The sequence below is a fragment of the Triplophysa rosa genome, linkage group LG8 (genome assembly GCF_024868665.1).
Source record: "Triplophysa rosa linkage group LG8, Trosa_1v2, whole genome shotgun sequence".
NCBI classification, from domain to species: Eukaryota; Metazoa; Chordata; class Actinopteri; order Cypriniformes; family Nemacheilidae; genus Triplophysa; species Triplophysa rosa.
The window spans coordinates 13,953,719-13,970,419 of NC_079897.1; the positions used below are offsets into that span (position 1 = coordinate 13,953,719).

Consider the following 16,701-nt stretch of genomic DNA (forward strand, 5'->3'; position numbering starts at 1 on the left):
ACATTTCAAAAATTCATGAAAATTTGTTAAATAAAACTGTAAAATTCCATGAAATTACAGTTTTTAACAATGTCATAATGGTGTAGAAAACCGTGCTAATCAGCTGTAAATATTTACAAAAATTGTATTAAGTAGGCTACCTGTATATACACTACCCAACCTATTGGCGATGATGATTCCCTAGTTGACGTAAGGTCACGTGGTTCAGAATACAATATGCTGAGGCTGTGTGGTGGAAATGTCTTCGGCAGAAATGCTCTGTGGCATTCACTGCGGTTCTCTGGCAGCGCTGGGTATAAAACATTACATAATCAGAGCCTAAGGTTATCACAGAGCTGGCAGTGTGAGGAGAGAGAGGTCTTATTTTAGTCGGATGTGCGGGAGGAACATGATGTGTGTTGATGACTGTCTTCTGCTGATATCGCTGACTGACAGCAGCTGTCACAGACACTGAACGTTTTAAAATAGTATTCTTAGTACATTATCAGCATATAAACAAGCATCTGCCGTATCCATTCTGCAGATATACCTAAGGCATTTTCTATAGTGTACTGTACACTTTGAATTCAGTCACTTATAAGTTGTCATTCAGACTTGGCATTCAAACATGCTTCATATAATGGTCAATGACCAGCACTGGTCTTCTTCAGATGCTCATCCAAGATCATGATTTCAGAAATACCTTCAACTATCATCAGTGGTTAAAAAGAGCTGTTCTGAAATCAGTTCATCTCATAGTGTGAAATACAGCAGTGATGTGTCAGTCAGTGTTCAAAAGCAATATGAGATATGAGCTGGTACCCACAGCACCACAGGGTCACATCTTTCACCTTAACTCCAAACTCACTGTCTCACTACACACAGGAACCACACAACGTTTGTAAAAGTAAACCACAGTATTCCACAGCTTGACTTGGGTTGTGGTCAAAATTGAACATTTAACCTTGTGCTGTCAACTGTATGCATTTCTCGATTAACTGATAAAAGTTATGTTTATTTACTGATGTATATTACTTATTAAGCTTTTTATTATAGTAATTATATAACAATTATGTTTTTATAGGTAAATGACAGACTGGACCGGTACTGTTGTGGATTCAAACCAGATCCCTCAGAGCTGTGTGTGGAAAACCTTCTGCATGTCAAATGTGGAAACCCAAAGGACTTAAATCTGGTGCACATCCTGGTAAAAAACTGCTTATATTTATCAATAAATAATATAGTGTCTATCAGACATTAAAAGCAGGACTTCGAATCCAAGGGGCGAACTGACCGTTCTAACATATTTACCCAAATCAATGAAACGGTTTACCCAAAAATGAAATTTAGTCTTCATTTACTCACCCTCCAGTTGTTGCAAATCTGTATAAATGTATTTGATCTGATGTACACAGAGAAAGATATTTGGAAGAATGCTTGTAACCAAATAGTTCTTGGCCACCATTGACTACCATAGTAGGAAAAATGTCACAACAGAAGATGTTTTGAAGAATGTAGGAAAGCAAACCGTTCTGGGGCACTTTTGACTACCATTGTCATTTTTCCTAGTATGGTAGTCAATGGTTGCCAAGAACTGTTTCCTTACCAGCATTCTTTCAGATATCTTTCTCTGTGTTCATTGGAACAAAGAAATGTATACAGATTTGGAACAACTCAAGGGTGAGTAAATGATGACAGAATTTTCAATTTTAGGTGAACTGTCCCTTTAAGAGTGAGACTAGTTTTGATACACAGAATCCAAAATTTTGAAGATGATTTATTTTGTTTTTAAACCAGAGCGAGTAACCATGCATACGTAATGACACGATGGATTTATTGACTTGAAGCAGTTGTCATTTTCAATAAAGATACATTGACTGACATCACAGCAAGGTTACAGATAGGATAAGTTTACTACCAGGAGAGTAAGGTACAAACTTTCTTTCATTCCGTGGGTAGCTTTCTAATATCAAAAGTAATATCTATCCAACAGCTCTTGAAATCAACGTGAGGTTTGAGGTCCCATTCAAACTGTGAGTTAGAAACCCAAGTCAATTACGTGAGGCAGCCAAAATCGAGTCGAGACGATGGGAGCTCTTAGATTGGTTCTGTAGTCATTATCTGATACAGGGACGTGCACAGACATTTTGAAGGGCATGGGCTCAAGTGGAAAAAAGGGCACTTCTCATATTTGTTTTAATTTTTTCTAACAAAATTTTATCACAAATAATTGTTTCACAAGAACAGGCATCAACAAAGGAAACTAAGCCACAATGTGTATGTTTTCTATGCTAAATTTGTTTATTTTGCACAAGCCAATAAACGGTTTTAATTATTTTGCTGTTATTGGGACACCAACATCAAACTGAAAAAGGCAGTAGGTGCTAATTTGCTATTTTACAGGACAAAAACCTGCAAAAATAATTAAAACACACTGCAAAAAATGATTGACAAAATACAAAAATACAGCTGTCGTTTCTCCATTAAGTTAGCATGTAACTTATGCCAATGACTTTAAACTTCAGCTAACTCATTAGCTCATAAGTGATGGATGTTAGCAAAACAATATTTGCGTGCAGACGCGGATGGGAGAAAGGCATCGGAACTCTCAATATTTCTCGACCTGACCTGATATTTTCTATTTGTTTGACAGGGAAAGCTGTGCGCAAACAGAAACACACACGCGAGCACACACATATATTATTATTTTTTTAAAACTCCCCAGAAAAAAGGGCATTTTCGCTCGAGGAAGAAAAAGGGCCTAGGCTCAAGCCGCCAAAGCACCCCCCTCTCTGCACGTGCCTGATCTGATAGTGTTTTGGAGAACTGGAGAAATGGGGCTCCAATGTCGTTTTGGTTTGGGTTTTTAGAGTCAGTCTGCTAAAGTCATCTGTTTTAATATCACTTGCCCGCAAGAACATTCCACAGCTCAGAAATCTCTCTCTCTCTCTCTCTCTCTCTCTCTCTCTCTCTCTCTATCTATCTATCTAACAGCAGAGCCTTCTGCAACCGGTCTAATTTACACAAGATGTATATTTTGTTAATCCTAACCCTGAAATTAACCTGAAGCATATTGTGTGCATTGCAGTCACCATCTTCTAACACATCGTTGACATCATGTATTGCAGTATGTGTTGGAATATGTGATTTAATAAAACCAGAAAAACTAGATCTATAAAGAGTTAGAAAGAGCAGCAGTATCTTTACACTTGAATATGTATAGAAAATGTATGGAATATCTTCATTATATAACTGGCATTTAAAGAAATATACTGTAAATCTTACACAATGGGGTATATGCACACGGATGATGACATACTTCCGCTCAAGAAAAGCAGTAAGGGGATTTTTCATATATTGAAAAGTGATAACGATGTGTTTAGTAAGAAAACATTTAAATTTCGGCGAACCGACAGCACTACGGGTGAGCATTGTTTAGTGTCTCTGTGATCATGCCTCTAGTAAGTGCAAAAGTTCACATATTTGTTGATCTACCTTGAAACGGATAGCCTGAAGTGCTTCTCCTTTTTGGTTGTCGACGTATGGCGAAGTGTTCGAATAATTAGACTCATGTTGTTGATCGTAATCCTATGTGCATCCTGAAGCGAAACGCCATTGTTCCCTATGGTGCCGGATGTAACAAGCCTGGCTGAGATTTTAGCAGAAGTATGTCATCGACCCGCATGCATCCCCATTTACAGGCTAAACATCTCACAAACAGATTTCAAATTCAAATTATAAAACAATAAATATCTTTGAAATTAAGACCACAGTAAACGTATTTGAACACTTTCTGGTTGTTAAATGTACTAAGCACGTCAATAGTTAATGTCACTGTCTTCAATTAAAACGAACTTAAGTTCAGTTGATTAAAAGCAATTGAAGGCTTAAAACAATTATGCATTATTTGTTTTTAAGTGCCATTTGGTTTGATATTATCCATTTAATGCATTACTAGTGACATTCATACATTGTAAAGTGTGAATCAAGTGTCCAAATACATTTAGGGGCCACTGTTTTTACATATTTTTTTGCACAATATGCTGTAAACTGAATAACCTTCATCTATAGGTTCGTAAGACAGAACCATCCAGACTGGTCTTTATTGACAATGCAGGCAGACCTTATCAAGCACAAGACAACCTTAACTTCAGACTGGTTGAAGGTATTGATGAGTAAGTATTCAAAGTTTTGAATTAAAATGTAAAAAAAATGAAATTGTATGTTTTTTTACATATTTTTCATGTATTTTTTTAAATACATCAAAACCCGTAAAATTACAGAAAAAGACTGCAAATTTACAAGAAACACAGGGGAAGTGTAATTTTACAGGGAAACTCCGTTATTTTACAGTTTATTTCTGGTGGCCCAGCTGCCAGAAAATTTCAGATGATTTCTTTTTTTACAGTTTATTTTTGAAATACGTCAATAACTCTAAAATTACAGAACAAGACACCCAGTGTTGGGTGTAACTAGTTACTAACTAATTAGTTACTGTAATTTAATTACTTTCCCCTTGAAAAAGTAAAGTAAGGGATTACTCTTATTTTTATGTACAATTTAATTACAGTTACTTCTGATGTAATTGAACTAAATACTGTGTAATATATTCAATAGTGGAAATGACATCAAAATTATAAGTCTAACTTTAAAATGTATGCTTTAATGTATCCTTCTCACATTTGTATACTTTGTTCAGTTAATAAGAATAATTAATGTAGTTATTTATTATTTATTTGAATTAATTAAATATGCCGTTTCATGTCTATCCTTGAATCAATTCTAAACCAGATTGATATAAGATATAGAAAGTAATAAGTAATTAAATACTTTTTGGAAAGAGTAATATGTACAGTAATCTAATTAAACTATTGAATATGTAATTAGTAACTAGTAATAATTACTTTTTCAGAGTAACTTACCCAACACTGAAGACAACACATTTACAAGAAAAATGGGGAAAACTATTTAATATATATGCTTGTATCCTATAATTTTAAAGAAAAAATATATTATATTTCAGTTTTTCCAGTTTACAGAAAATATTCGTTTTTTAGCCATTTTTTTACAGTGTATGTTTTGCATGCATGTGTTTTCCGCTGGACCACACATTTCGTGATCTGTTGTTGCCATGTGCTCTTCTGTGTTGGAAGCACACGGTTCTTTTTTGTTTTCTAGATGTCATGCTTTCCTGTCTTGAGTCTTGACCCTGTCTCCTTGTTTCCTGATGTTTCATTCAATCATTGGTTTATGCCCCTAACCTGTTGCCCTCGTTATCCGTGTTGAATCGCTTCGCTATTTAATGCCCTTTGTTTGCTGTCTTGTGCTTATTTGTTGTTTTAGTCAAGTCAAGTCCTGTAAAGTCAATCTGAAGTCAAATATGAGTCTGTTTAGTATTTAGTGTGGTTTGTGTCCATCCTTGCAAAGTCTGATGCTTGTGTACCTGTGACTAACAAGGCTGTAGGTTTGAACCCCACAAGGGATGATGTTTGGGCATCACACCATTGTATTTACCCAAGTTAAATCTGAGGGACTGTCCTTGGTAAAAATATTGTATTTCCCTTTGAATAAATGTGACAACTAAATGAGGAAAAATGTAAATTATGTAAGGGGCTACTGTAAGCCTGCATGCAATGCAAGCCCCGCCATGGCTACTTCTGATTGGTCTGCTGTTCTGAATCTGACATTGATGAGCTGCTCTGTGACAAAAAGATGAAATTCTGACACATTCGCTGTGTCCGAAATCGCATACTATGACAGTACGTACTGATTTAAATGAAGTACCTTCCTATCTGCCGTTAAAACAGTACATTCTATATAGTATGTGTGGGGGTAGTAGATTTCGGACGTACTGTATACGCCATGTTTTATTGTCATGTGACCTGTCTGCTCTTTTACCTATATGTATTAACATCAACCTGTGCCTTCGCGCCGGTACAAACATAATTTATTCACGAGAAATTCATTAATCTGTACTTACCTTAAAAAACTTTAAAGTTTTACACTATTTTTATTTGATAAAATTTTGAAATTTGACCGTTGCTCAGCTCCCGTTGCATCATGGGATAGAGCAGTGTCCATCCAATCCACACTCACAAATCTCGGCGCAAGCAGTAGACCATCCGGGTATTTCTCGCCTACTGCTTTGTGCATACTGAGGTTTCGGATATAGTACTCATGACTCATACTCATTTTAGAATACTTTATAGTATGGAAGTAGGCGATTTTGGATGCACGAAATGTGATAAAAACACAACGTTCATAGATACAGGCTAACTGCTTAAGACCGTCTGTCTAGTAATGCATGTGTATAGAACAACATGCTTTTTGTAAGCCAGAATAAATTTTCGTTTTCACTGATCAGCAAACAGAATAAATTGTCTAGCTTTTAAATGTCATTCTAAGGATTATTTGACCTCTGTTTGATTAAAAATGAGTGTTTGTCGATTGACAGGTTTCCAGAGCGGTCCGTTTCTGTGCTGCTGTCAGGATGTCTAGAAAAGATGCTTCTGCGGTCTCTGTCTTTGGATCGGGAATTCTGGGTGAGCAGAGGAGGCCTGTCTGGACTTAAACCGCTAATCCGACACGTGGAGCAAAGAGCCAAGGCCCTGCTGCAGCATATACGAGAGAAGAAACTGAGACTTAACAGAGACCTTTGAAATGAATCAGTTACTGAAGGTCTGTGGAAATCCCTTGCTTCCATTTATTTAAATTTAACAATTTTATTTGTGTGCGTGTGTGTGTGCGTGTGTGCGTGTGTGTGTGTGTTACGGTATGGGGACAAAATGTCCCCACAAAAATGGCAACATCCAAAATCCTTGTCCTTGTGGGGACATTTTTTGGTCCCCATGAGGAAACAAGCTTATAAATGATACAGAATTAACTTAACTGTGTGTGTGTGTGTGTGTGTGTGCGTGCGTGCGTGCGTGCGTGCGTGTGTGTGTGTGTTTGGTTTTGAAAGTCAAGACAATTACACAAGATGGCTAAAATGAGTGGAGGCAGTGAGTGTTCATGGATTTTTGAGTCTGTTTCACTAATAAGGGTTGACAATCCTTGAACTGTGATTAACTTATGAGATGCTCTCAAGATCTGAGAAAAGAGATTCCAGATGGTCATTTGCAAAGCAAGGCTCATGCAGGGCTTATTACTGTGAAGAGACTTCAGACGTGATGTGATAACCAGACGTGATGATAAGTCACATGATGACAAGCAATTTGTCTGCTGATATTGAATGTGAAACTGATGCACGACGTGATATCACAGCCAAATAGAAGGTTTGTTTAGTAATTTACAGCTACCTGTATGTGGAGCAGGATTTTGGACCAATAAGAATCCAGAAGAATTTTCTTTCTTCAGTTAAACACAAATAATTTTATATTAAAATGCTGTCATATTATTTTTTAATATCATGTTGTTATTTCTATTATCAAAATGGTGAAGCTTCAAAAAGCACATCCATCCATCATTAAATGAATTAAAATGACTCCGGTGGGTTAATAACTGCCTTCTAAAGTGAAACAATATCTTCGTGAGAGAAAAAAAATCTTGTTTTGAGCTTATTTATTAAAACTGAAATGTAAGCAGATAAAATATGGCAAAACATCGATAATTTCAAATCGCATTGGTTCACATGTCTCGTGACAATTTGTCACATGCGTGTTTTGTCATGAGACACATAGTAGTCATTGAGATCTGGAGTTATAGACGTGTCGCCATCAGTGGTGGAGCTAGAGTTTTATAACGGGGTGGCCAGGGGGTGGCCAAGGCTACACTGTAAAACTGTATGTTGCAACAGGTTTGCCAGTAACTTACTGTAGATGTAATTAACCGTTTTAAACATAAACTTACCCAGTTCTTATATTTTCTTTCATGAAACAAGACTAAATATCTTAGGTCACTTTTCTTGTTATGTAAATGTATCGTAATTTAAGAAGTTTCAAATCTTTTTACTAAGAAACAAGACAAAAATGCTTATGAAGAATGTAATTTTTGCAGTGTTGCTGTGCTAATGCCAGTCTCTTCTTGCTCATTTTGAATCTCAAAAGTCAAAGTCTTTTAATTCTGGTTAAAGTAAAGTTTTACTCAAATTGAAAACAGTACTAATAGGAAAGTCATCAAATCTACAGTAAGATACTGGCAAATCTGCTGCAAAATATAGCAAAGTTTTACAGTGAACTTTAGGGGGTCCACGGACCATGACAGAAAATTAGTGTGTAACCCTGACCTGGCATCGAATTATAAATAAATCCCAGGATTGATGGGTATGAAGTGATAATTTACAAGTACCTCGGTCTAAGTGTAATAAATGTGACAAATGTATCTAAAATCTTACCCTGACGTAATGAGATTCATGTAATTCTAAATGTATATAGATGATATAAATTATAAAATAAAAATGTCAAAAACATAGTTTAACCCTGATAACTTGTTTAATTTACACACAAACAAAGCAAGTGGTAACCAGGCCAATGAATGTGAAACTATACAACTGTGGTGTGTAGTAAAACTATAAGCGCTCTTAGAAGAACCTCAGCTGGGTTGGGGCTGGCAAAGCTCACAGTTGGGCACAAAGACTCTGAATTTATGCTGTAATACGTTGTGTTTATCATAATGTAACAAGGCTCTAAATAAAGTTTCTGTTGTTAACTAAACTACATTTCTTGGTTGCGCCTGATTTCACTTGTTTCATGCAAAAAAGTCATTTATTTTAAATGAATTGCAAAGGTTTGGAACTTTGGTATAAGGTGCTTTGATATAATAAATAATACATAAAAGGATTTTTCCTAAATAAATGTGCTTATCGGAGATATAACTTTATAACAGTTCATTCATTTTGTAGAAATGAATGTTTAAATCAAATCACTCTATGTAAAATGCATCTGTTTAATAAAAGTCAGACGTTGTTGGCATTATTTCTTGGGAGAGCACAATTAAAAACGTAATCATCCAAAGCTATCCATCAGATTTCAATTGCTAAAATGAAATGAAGGGAGACTTTTGTAGCAGATTGTAGAGTGGCTATATCAAGCCCATCTGCTCATGAGCTGATCTTGTCACTTTCTATAAATCAAACGCTGATCACACGTTTGAAGTTTGCGATCATGCCGAGGAAAGAAAAAAGAAACTAATGATATCAGCGAAACATTAAATCTCAATTTCATCCAGTTTGAAATCCCACAAGCCTCATTTTCATTTGCGTGATGTGGGCCAAAAACTCTCGCCTGTGTTTTGCATCCAATTTCACTTCAAAGTACTTTTTTTGTGTTCTTTTTTTAGGACAGGAATTTGCAGAATAACAGAGGTTTGTAACCCCTAAAAACAGCAACTTTGACTTGCATAAATACTGAATGCCCTGATACCCTTATAAAAGCATTGAGGTGGTTTTATATTTAAAATTGTAGTCAAATTATAGAATTCACAAGTTTGGCGTGTCGTGTTATGCGGGCGGCTCAGGCACCAGAGTCAGGAGGGATTCTACGGCATTCAGTATAAACGGTTTCAGATCAGCAGTACAGTAGATTGTCTGGTACACATCGCTCTCTTGAGGTCATGTGAAAGCATCTCAGTTGGGTTGAGGTCAGGACTCTGACTGGGCCGCTCCAGAAGGCAATATTTTCTTCTGTTAAAGTCATTCTTGTCTAGTTGTTAATTTACTGCTGTGCTCTGGATCATTGTCCTGGTGCCTCGCCCTACTTATGCCAAGCTTCAGTTGGTGGACAGATGGCTCTACATTTTCCAGCAAAATGTCCAGATAAACTGCGGAATTCATTTTTTCCTGTAGCAAGCGTGTTAAGCTCAGAGGAGCTCCAAACCATGATGACCTCACCTCACTGGTGCTGTGAAACATAAAAGGGCTCTTTTTAAACTTCAGACATGCAGCAATGATATTTTGCACAACATTGTTTTTTTATATATATTTTGATGTGTCTAATATCATGTTCCAGATTTTGTTTTTGGTGGAGACCTTAGGATTCATGAGCACTAGTATCAGACAACATCCATCCATCCATCCATCTATTCTCTGAAACTGCTTCTCCTCTTCAAGGTAGCGGGGGAACTGGAGCACATTCTAGCTTGTGAATAACAATATCCAGATGTATTAGTGTTGACTGCAGAAGAATGTGGGTCAGAATCATAAAGGTTTTCAAAAAGCAAATTATATTTTCTGTGGATGGTTTTGCTATGAACTGTTTAATAAAATCCAGTACATGTCTTTGATAAACAATTTTACGAGACTTAAACAACACTGGTTCAAAAGCACATTCTGTTTCAGTTTTCTAATGCTACACAGACGTGAACAAAATACAACCAACAGAACATTTAGAACTGAATCTTAATATTAAACATAAAGCCACAACAAGGAAGAATTTTGTTATGAAATATCCAAAAATCACTTGCACAGTGTGATATATTTCATGCAGTTGTGTATTTACATTATCCCAAATGTTCCCAAGAATGTCTAAATCCAGAGAAATTCCTATTTAAAGTAATGGCCCATCCCTTGTCTCCCTTGTATTTGTCGTATATCAGTGACTTAATATCCGGTGCTCTGCACTACCCTCAGTTTCCGGTTGTAGAAACTACGGCAACACGCAAATGCGGAAGTGGTTATACAGCATCTGGGACACAGCATCTGTTGTTCTGTCATTATGGATCACGGTTACTTTTTGGCGAGTAAAGGAAACCCAAAAAAGTGTAAACGTAGGCCAAATGAGGCAAGCAGGCTTATGCAGTGGCGGGGCTTCCATGGTGGCACGGGAGGCACCCGCCACCCCTGTAATCTGATTGGCCACCCCGTGTGCCCCCCAATGGTCACTCGGGGTAATGTCAATCATTGCGCTAAAGCTCTTTACCGATGCTGCACGTTAAAACGGAAGCAAAATCTGTAACCTTGTGATTAGACTGTGTTAAGAACTAATGAAGGCTTTTATTTTGGAAAAAAGACAAAGGAAGTGGCTCAGCGGCTGCGCTAATGAACTCGTAACTTCACCAGTCACGGACTTTTTTGCAACGTGATGCTCCTATGTGCACCGAGTTAAGGTAAGAACAGAACTCTACAGTTTCTTTAAGACTGTCTATTTGGGTCTAATTTGATTCAATTTGCATGGGAAACTGTTCTTGTGTGTTTACTTTAGTTAGCTCTCCATCTGGATAAACGTAAATATCTCTCCACTGTTTCAGTACCGTTAGCAATTACTAATTGCATACAACGGATGCTAATTGCCAATTAGCATCTGTTGTATGTTTCACGCTTTGTGACATGAATTAACAGTCAACAACAGAGTATCATATCATTGTTGCCACTGTGATGTTTGTACAGTACAAATAACATGTTGCTATTTATTGTGTTTGTGGACACGTTTTGAATGTAGACTACAGCCTGAAACGGAGGCAGGGAGATATCTCCAATTTCTTCACAGAGAAGAAAATTAGCAGGGAGAGTGCAGGTGACCAGCAGTGTGAGAGTAGTCAAGCTGAATTATGCCAGGGAGCTAAAACAGGCCTAAATTTCCAGGGCCAGACCAGCCCTCATGGACCTCCAGGTGAAAATGCAGGTATTAGGGAAATGCTTTAAAATGTGTAATGTGGTGTTCTGCACGATTTTACAGTTATTCAGTGAATGAAGCAATTTAAATACCTCCTTTTAATCACAGTACTAAACTGGCACAATGCACTAAAAATTGTGTATTTGTTAAATATTTGAAATTCATGCTATATATTATTGGCCAAGAAAAGCAAGATGAAAACGTCTTGGTTACGGATGTAACCTCAGTTCCCTGATGGAGGGAACGTGACGTTGTGTCGATCCGACAGATGGGGTTCGCTCTTGAGAACCTATCAACTTCTGACTAGTTTAGAAAAGGTCAATGAAACTGGCGAATGAAATTTGCATGCCGGACTCCGCCCCCGGATATCTGGGTATAAAAAGGAGACGGCGTGCTGCATTCATTCACCTTTTGGTCTGAGGAGCCTGAGCATCCCTCGACCACTGCGGCGGGCGGCCAGCGTTGTGGCAAGAAGGACACAACGTCTCTTTCCCTCCATCAGGGAACTGAGGTTACATCCGTAACCAAGACGTTCCCTTTCTGTCGGTCTCTCGACGTTGTGTCGAGCCGACAGATGGGGTTCCTATGGAAAACGCCACAGCACTGTGCGCAATCTCTAGCGGAGCGACGCTGACTGGCCACTAGGTAAGCATTAATCCCCCCCAGGGGAAAAACGCTACAGAGACCACTATCCTACCATAGGGAGGAATTAGTGGAGACACCACATGGACTCACCATCAGGGGAGAACTCATGGGAAAATGTGCGGGCTGAAGGAGTTAACCGCAGGGTGGAGGTCCACCTAGGGAGGTCATGGGTTGCCGAGTTGGGAACCATACATGAGGGTACATCAGACGGAACCGCCCATGGGGGGGTTTACCACGTCTGGAGCACTAGGTCCGGTTAGAACTATGTGGTATATAACTCAACTGTTCCCCGGCCTAAGGGGGCAGGGCTGCTCTGCTCAGCCTGCCCCCAGGAAGGTGCTTAGTGATGGATGGAATGCCTGTTCTTTACCCAGTGGGGAAAGAAGGTAGGCGGAAATAACCGCTGACCCCCCTAAGGAAGGGGGGAAGGGCTTTCGCAGGCGTACGCCCTACCGGCTGCCGGTCCTACATGTTGCCCTGCAAGACGCGGGCTGACACCGGTTCCACGCGTAGGTTGTAGAACAAGGGACATCTCATCATTATCATGCACCGTTTCCGAATACGTGGTTGAGGAACAAGACATTGGGACCGTCTCCTGGGGAATGGTCAGACGAGCGAGACGAGGTGCGAACGGTCCGTGAGCCAGTGGCTGGCGGATTAACGCTCACAGTAATCCTCATATCACCCTCGCTGCTTGCCGTAGCGGGCCCTGCCGTCACGGAACGGGGAGCAGACGAGGTGGTGGCTGAGTCCCGTGGGAACACAGCCACACGTGAACGCAACGTCTGAATCGTCAACTGCCCGCAGTGAGGGGCAGGATGTATCCACAACGTCTGCCCCAGCGTACTGGAAGCAGACATCATGTCCGTCCCCCTCCTCGATGAGTGTGTTGCACCCATGAGAACAACGGGACATGCCGCGCTGGAGAAATTTGCTCTTTTAGAGAGAAAAACTCAAACACTTCTGGAACTGCCGAGACGCCCAGGGGAAGTCTCGCTGCAGGAAGGGACCGTCCGCTGCACCACGTCATAAGATTCCAGCAGTAATTCGGTGTAGAGATTGAAGTCTCGAAGTCGATCAGTGTGAAGGCTCCGAAGAACAAAAGGTGAATGAATGCAGCATGCCGTCTCCCTTTTATACCCGGATATCCGGGGGCTGAGTCCGGCATGCAAATTTCATTCGCCAATTTCATTGGCCTTTTCTAAACTAGTCAGAAGTTGATAGGTTTTTAAGAGCGAACCCCATCTGTCGGCTCGACACAACGTCGAGAGACCAACAGAAAGGGAACAAACAGTGTGTAACTGTAGAATATAAATTGAAGTGATCGCCCATATTGAAATGGGCAATCAGTGGCAGCTTTCATTTTTGTTACTTTTGGGCGGCCTCCCCAGATTAATTGTTGTTACCCCCTGTGCCCCCCACCAGAAAATTCTCTGGACCCACCCCTGGTCTTATGGACAAATGAAGAAATTAAACAAGGATTAATACTGGCGTGGCGTTTTCTAAATGGAGAGAGCTTCGCGACCAACTTGGACTCGACAGAGATTCCGCTCTCGCATGTGTTTTAATAGACAGGTAAGCACATTTTTTTTTATTCTACACAAAATACTCATGCACAGATTGTTTGAATAGTTATGAATGCAGTTACCATATGAAATACAGTATATGTCGCACAAAAATATGTAGCTAATAACGTTACTTGTAAATGCTGTGGGTTCGTTCCAATTTACTTTTTAAACGACAACTGTATGACTGTTTTAAACACGTAAAACTGTGTAGCATTACGCTACCAAATCAATTGACAAAGTCCAATATCAGCCGCGGGCTAACGTAGCATTACATTCCACGTTTCTTGCAAGCTAATTCATTACGATGACATAAAATAAATTCATTACCTCGTCCGTGAACATGATGGGCGATCTCCTTATGCCTCTGGATGGTGAAAACGACATGTCCCATAATTCCACTCTCCTACATAACGCCATTTAGCTTCGCCTTTTTTTGTTGTTTTGAAAGTGCGCCATCTAGCGGTCCAAATATTCCATATTGTGGCTTTAACTATATATGTGAAAGTAAAATAAATAAATAAAACATTGAAACAGGAAGTGCTTCTAGACCTGTGTTGCTTATGTCTTGCAAAATGGTCTATAGGATATTTAATCTCATTTGTCTTTTGTTATGTTGAAGTATCATTTGTGTGAAAAACTATTTCTTTTCTCATTTCTAGATTAAATAATACTGTTACCTTCAATAACATAATTGCCTTCCTATGTTTAATTAACCAATCAAATTACCCCCCAAAAAATGCAACTCAATGCGATCCACCTCTCAAAAAGTGTATTTTTAAAACTGTCAAAAATTGTAGTTTGTTATTTATAAATAAGTGCAACTTGAGCTCCTTATCTTACAAGGTCATGATAAAAAGGCTAGAATATAAGACTACAGCTCTCTCACCATTAGAAAATAGTGGACAAAGTCATTATGTTTGAACAGAGAGCATACAGGGGGGGTTCTCAGAAGACTCTCTGACTGAAGCAGAATACATTACCTTTGGACCAGTGTTGGGTGTAACTAGTTACAAAGTAATTTGTTACTGTAACTTTGTTACTTTTCCTTATAAAAAGTAAAGTAAGGGATTACTCTTATTTTTTCTGTCATTTAATTACAGTTACTTCTTATGTAATTGAACTAAATACTGTGTAATATATTCTATAGTGGAAATTACATCAAAATTATAAGTCTAACTTTAAAATGTATGCTTTAATGTATCCTTCTCACATTTGTATACTTTGATCAGTTAATACGAATAATGTATGTAGTTATTTATTATTTATTTGAATGAATTAAATAAGACGTTCCATGTCTATCCCTGAATCAATTCTAATCACGGTTGATATAGGATATAGAAAGTAATTAGTAATAAGTAATGAAATACTTTTTGGAGAGAGTAATTTGTACAGTAATCTAATTTCATTATTGAATATGTAATTAGTAACTAGTAATTAATTACTTTTTCAGAGTAACTTACCCAACACTGCTTTGGACTGCATCTGTTTGAGGAAAATATTTTAATTAATCACAACCGAGGAAGTGATTAAAATAAACGTAATGAGAGAGTAATAGAAAAGACTGAGAAGGTAATTATCCAGATGCAAGTTTGCTCCATTCTAACCCCTTTGCTGACAAGCGAGTGTATCGTGCATTCTTCCCCCCTGGGCCTGGATAAAAGCTTGATCCATGCCTCACACGGAAAACCTACAGATGTGTTTTAGCACATGTTGCAGAGTAATGATGGCTTGTTAGTGCCATTGTTATCTTAACGTGTGTCAAAAGACATTTTACAGCATTACCCAGACTGCCTTTGTGCCCTTTTAATTTCATTACATGCGTACAGTGACAATAAAGGCATTCTATTCTTATAATGTCACACACTCCAATCCACAAAACAATATAAAGAGTGCTTGTTATAGCATTTGCTAGAGCCAACATCAGTAGTATTACCGCTCATGTGGGTAAAGATTTGCAACAAGCTTCTGATTCTGAAATACATGAATGATACCTCAGATTGTTGGGCTTGTTGGATAGGTTTTTTCATTTCTGCTCCTATAGACTCACCACCCTGCAGAGAGCAGCTTCAACCTTAATCTAACAGTTAATCCAAACATTGATCAATTATACTCTGGGTCTGTATTAGCAGGAAAACTGGTTTTAAGGTTTTAACACAAACCACCAAGGACAACATGGCTTGACACATTAGCACTGTGATGTTATTGTGTGAGAATGAATGATTGGATGCATTGCTTGACAACAACACTAAAACAATATAGCTCACTCAAAAACTAAAGTTCTCAATGTGCAATAACCAATAAGAATTTCGACATGTCACCATACTGGAAATTGGGCGGTTAGTGGTTTTGTTTTGAAAGAGAATCTTTATATTTTTATCTTCAGAACATTAATAATACACATATATTGCTGTATGTGCTTTTTGGATAGTCTAATTTTCATTCATCAAAGTCTTTGTTTGTGCTAGGAAAGGATTTACACCTTGGATGACAAGGGAGACAATAAACTTTTTTGTCTAAAAAAATTAAAACAAATTTATATTCATAAAAAAATTTATATAGAGATCTGTTTTTTGTCCCTGCATTAGTACCCAAAGTCCTGCCACAGATAAAGTGATTGAATAAAAGAAAAATTATTTATTCCTATGCTTTATATGCACAGGGTTAAGAATTACTTGCTGGAAAATGCTGGGCAAAAACATGTTGTTTCATAAGCAGTGCAAGCCCATTAAGTCCTAGACTCGCTGCACTCTGGAAAGAATTAACTAACTCTTCTTAATTTGCCAACTTGGAGGCAAAAAGCAGTGCTTAACATCAACCATTGCCCAGGCAAAAATACATTCCTGTTTTTCCACACAATCATACTTTAAAATGTAAGATTATTAAATCATATTTATATATGAACATTAAATTATGTAATATGGTATTTGAAATACATTTAAATACTCAAAAGTATTTATAAGGAC

The 16,701-nt window shown here is 38.1% G+C and overlaps 1 protein-coding gene across 1 annotated transcript in view; it reads left to right on the forward strand.

Annotated features, from left to right (window-relative positions):
- Positions 1–8,618, forward strand: part of gask1a (golgi associated kinase 1A) — a 25,680-nt gene extending 17,062 nt beyond the window's left edge. Inside the window, exons 3-5 of the mRNA XM_057340377.1 lie at positions 1,064–1,186; positions 4,051–4,154; positions 6,434–8,618. Of these exons, the coding sequence (XP_057196360.1) occupies positions 1,064–1,186; positions 4,051–4,154; positions 6,434–6,638 (432 nt within the window). The 3' untranslated portion in view covers positions 6,639–8,618. The remainder of the gene's footprint in view (positions 1–1,063; positions 1,187–4,050; positions 4,155–6,433) is intronic.
- Positions 8,619–16,701: the final 8,083 nt, after the last annotated feature.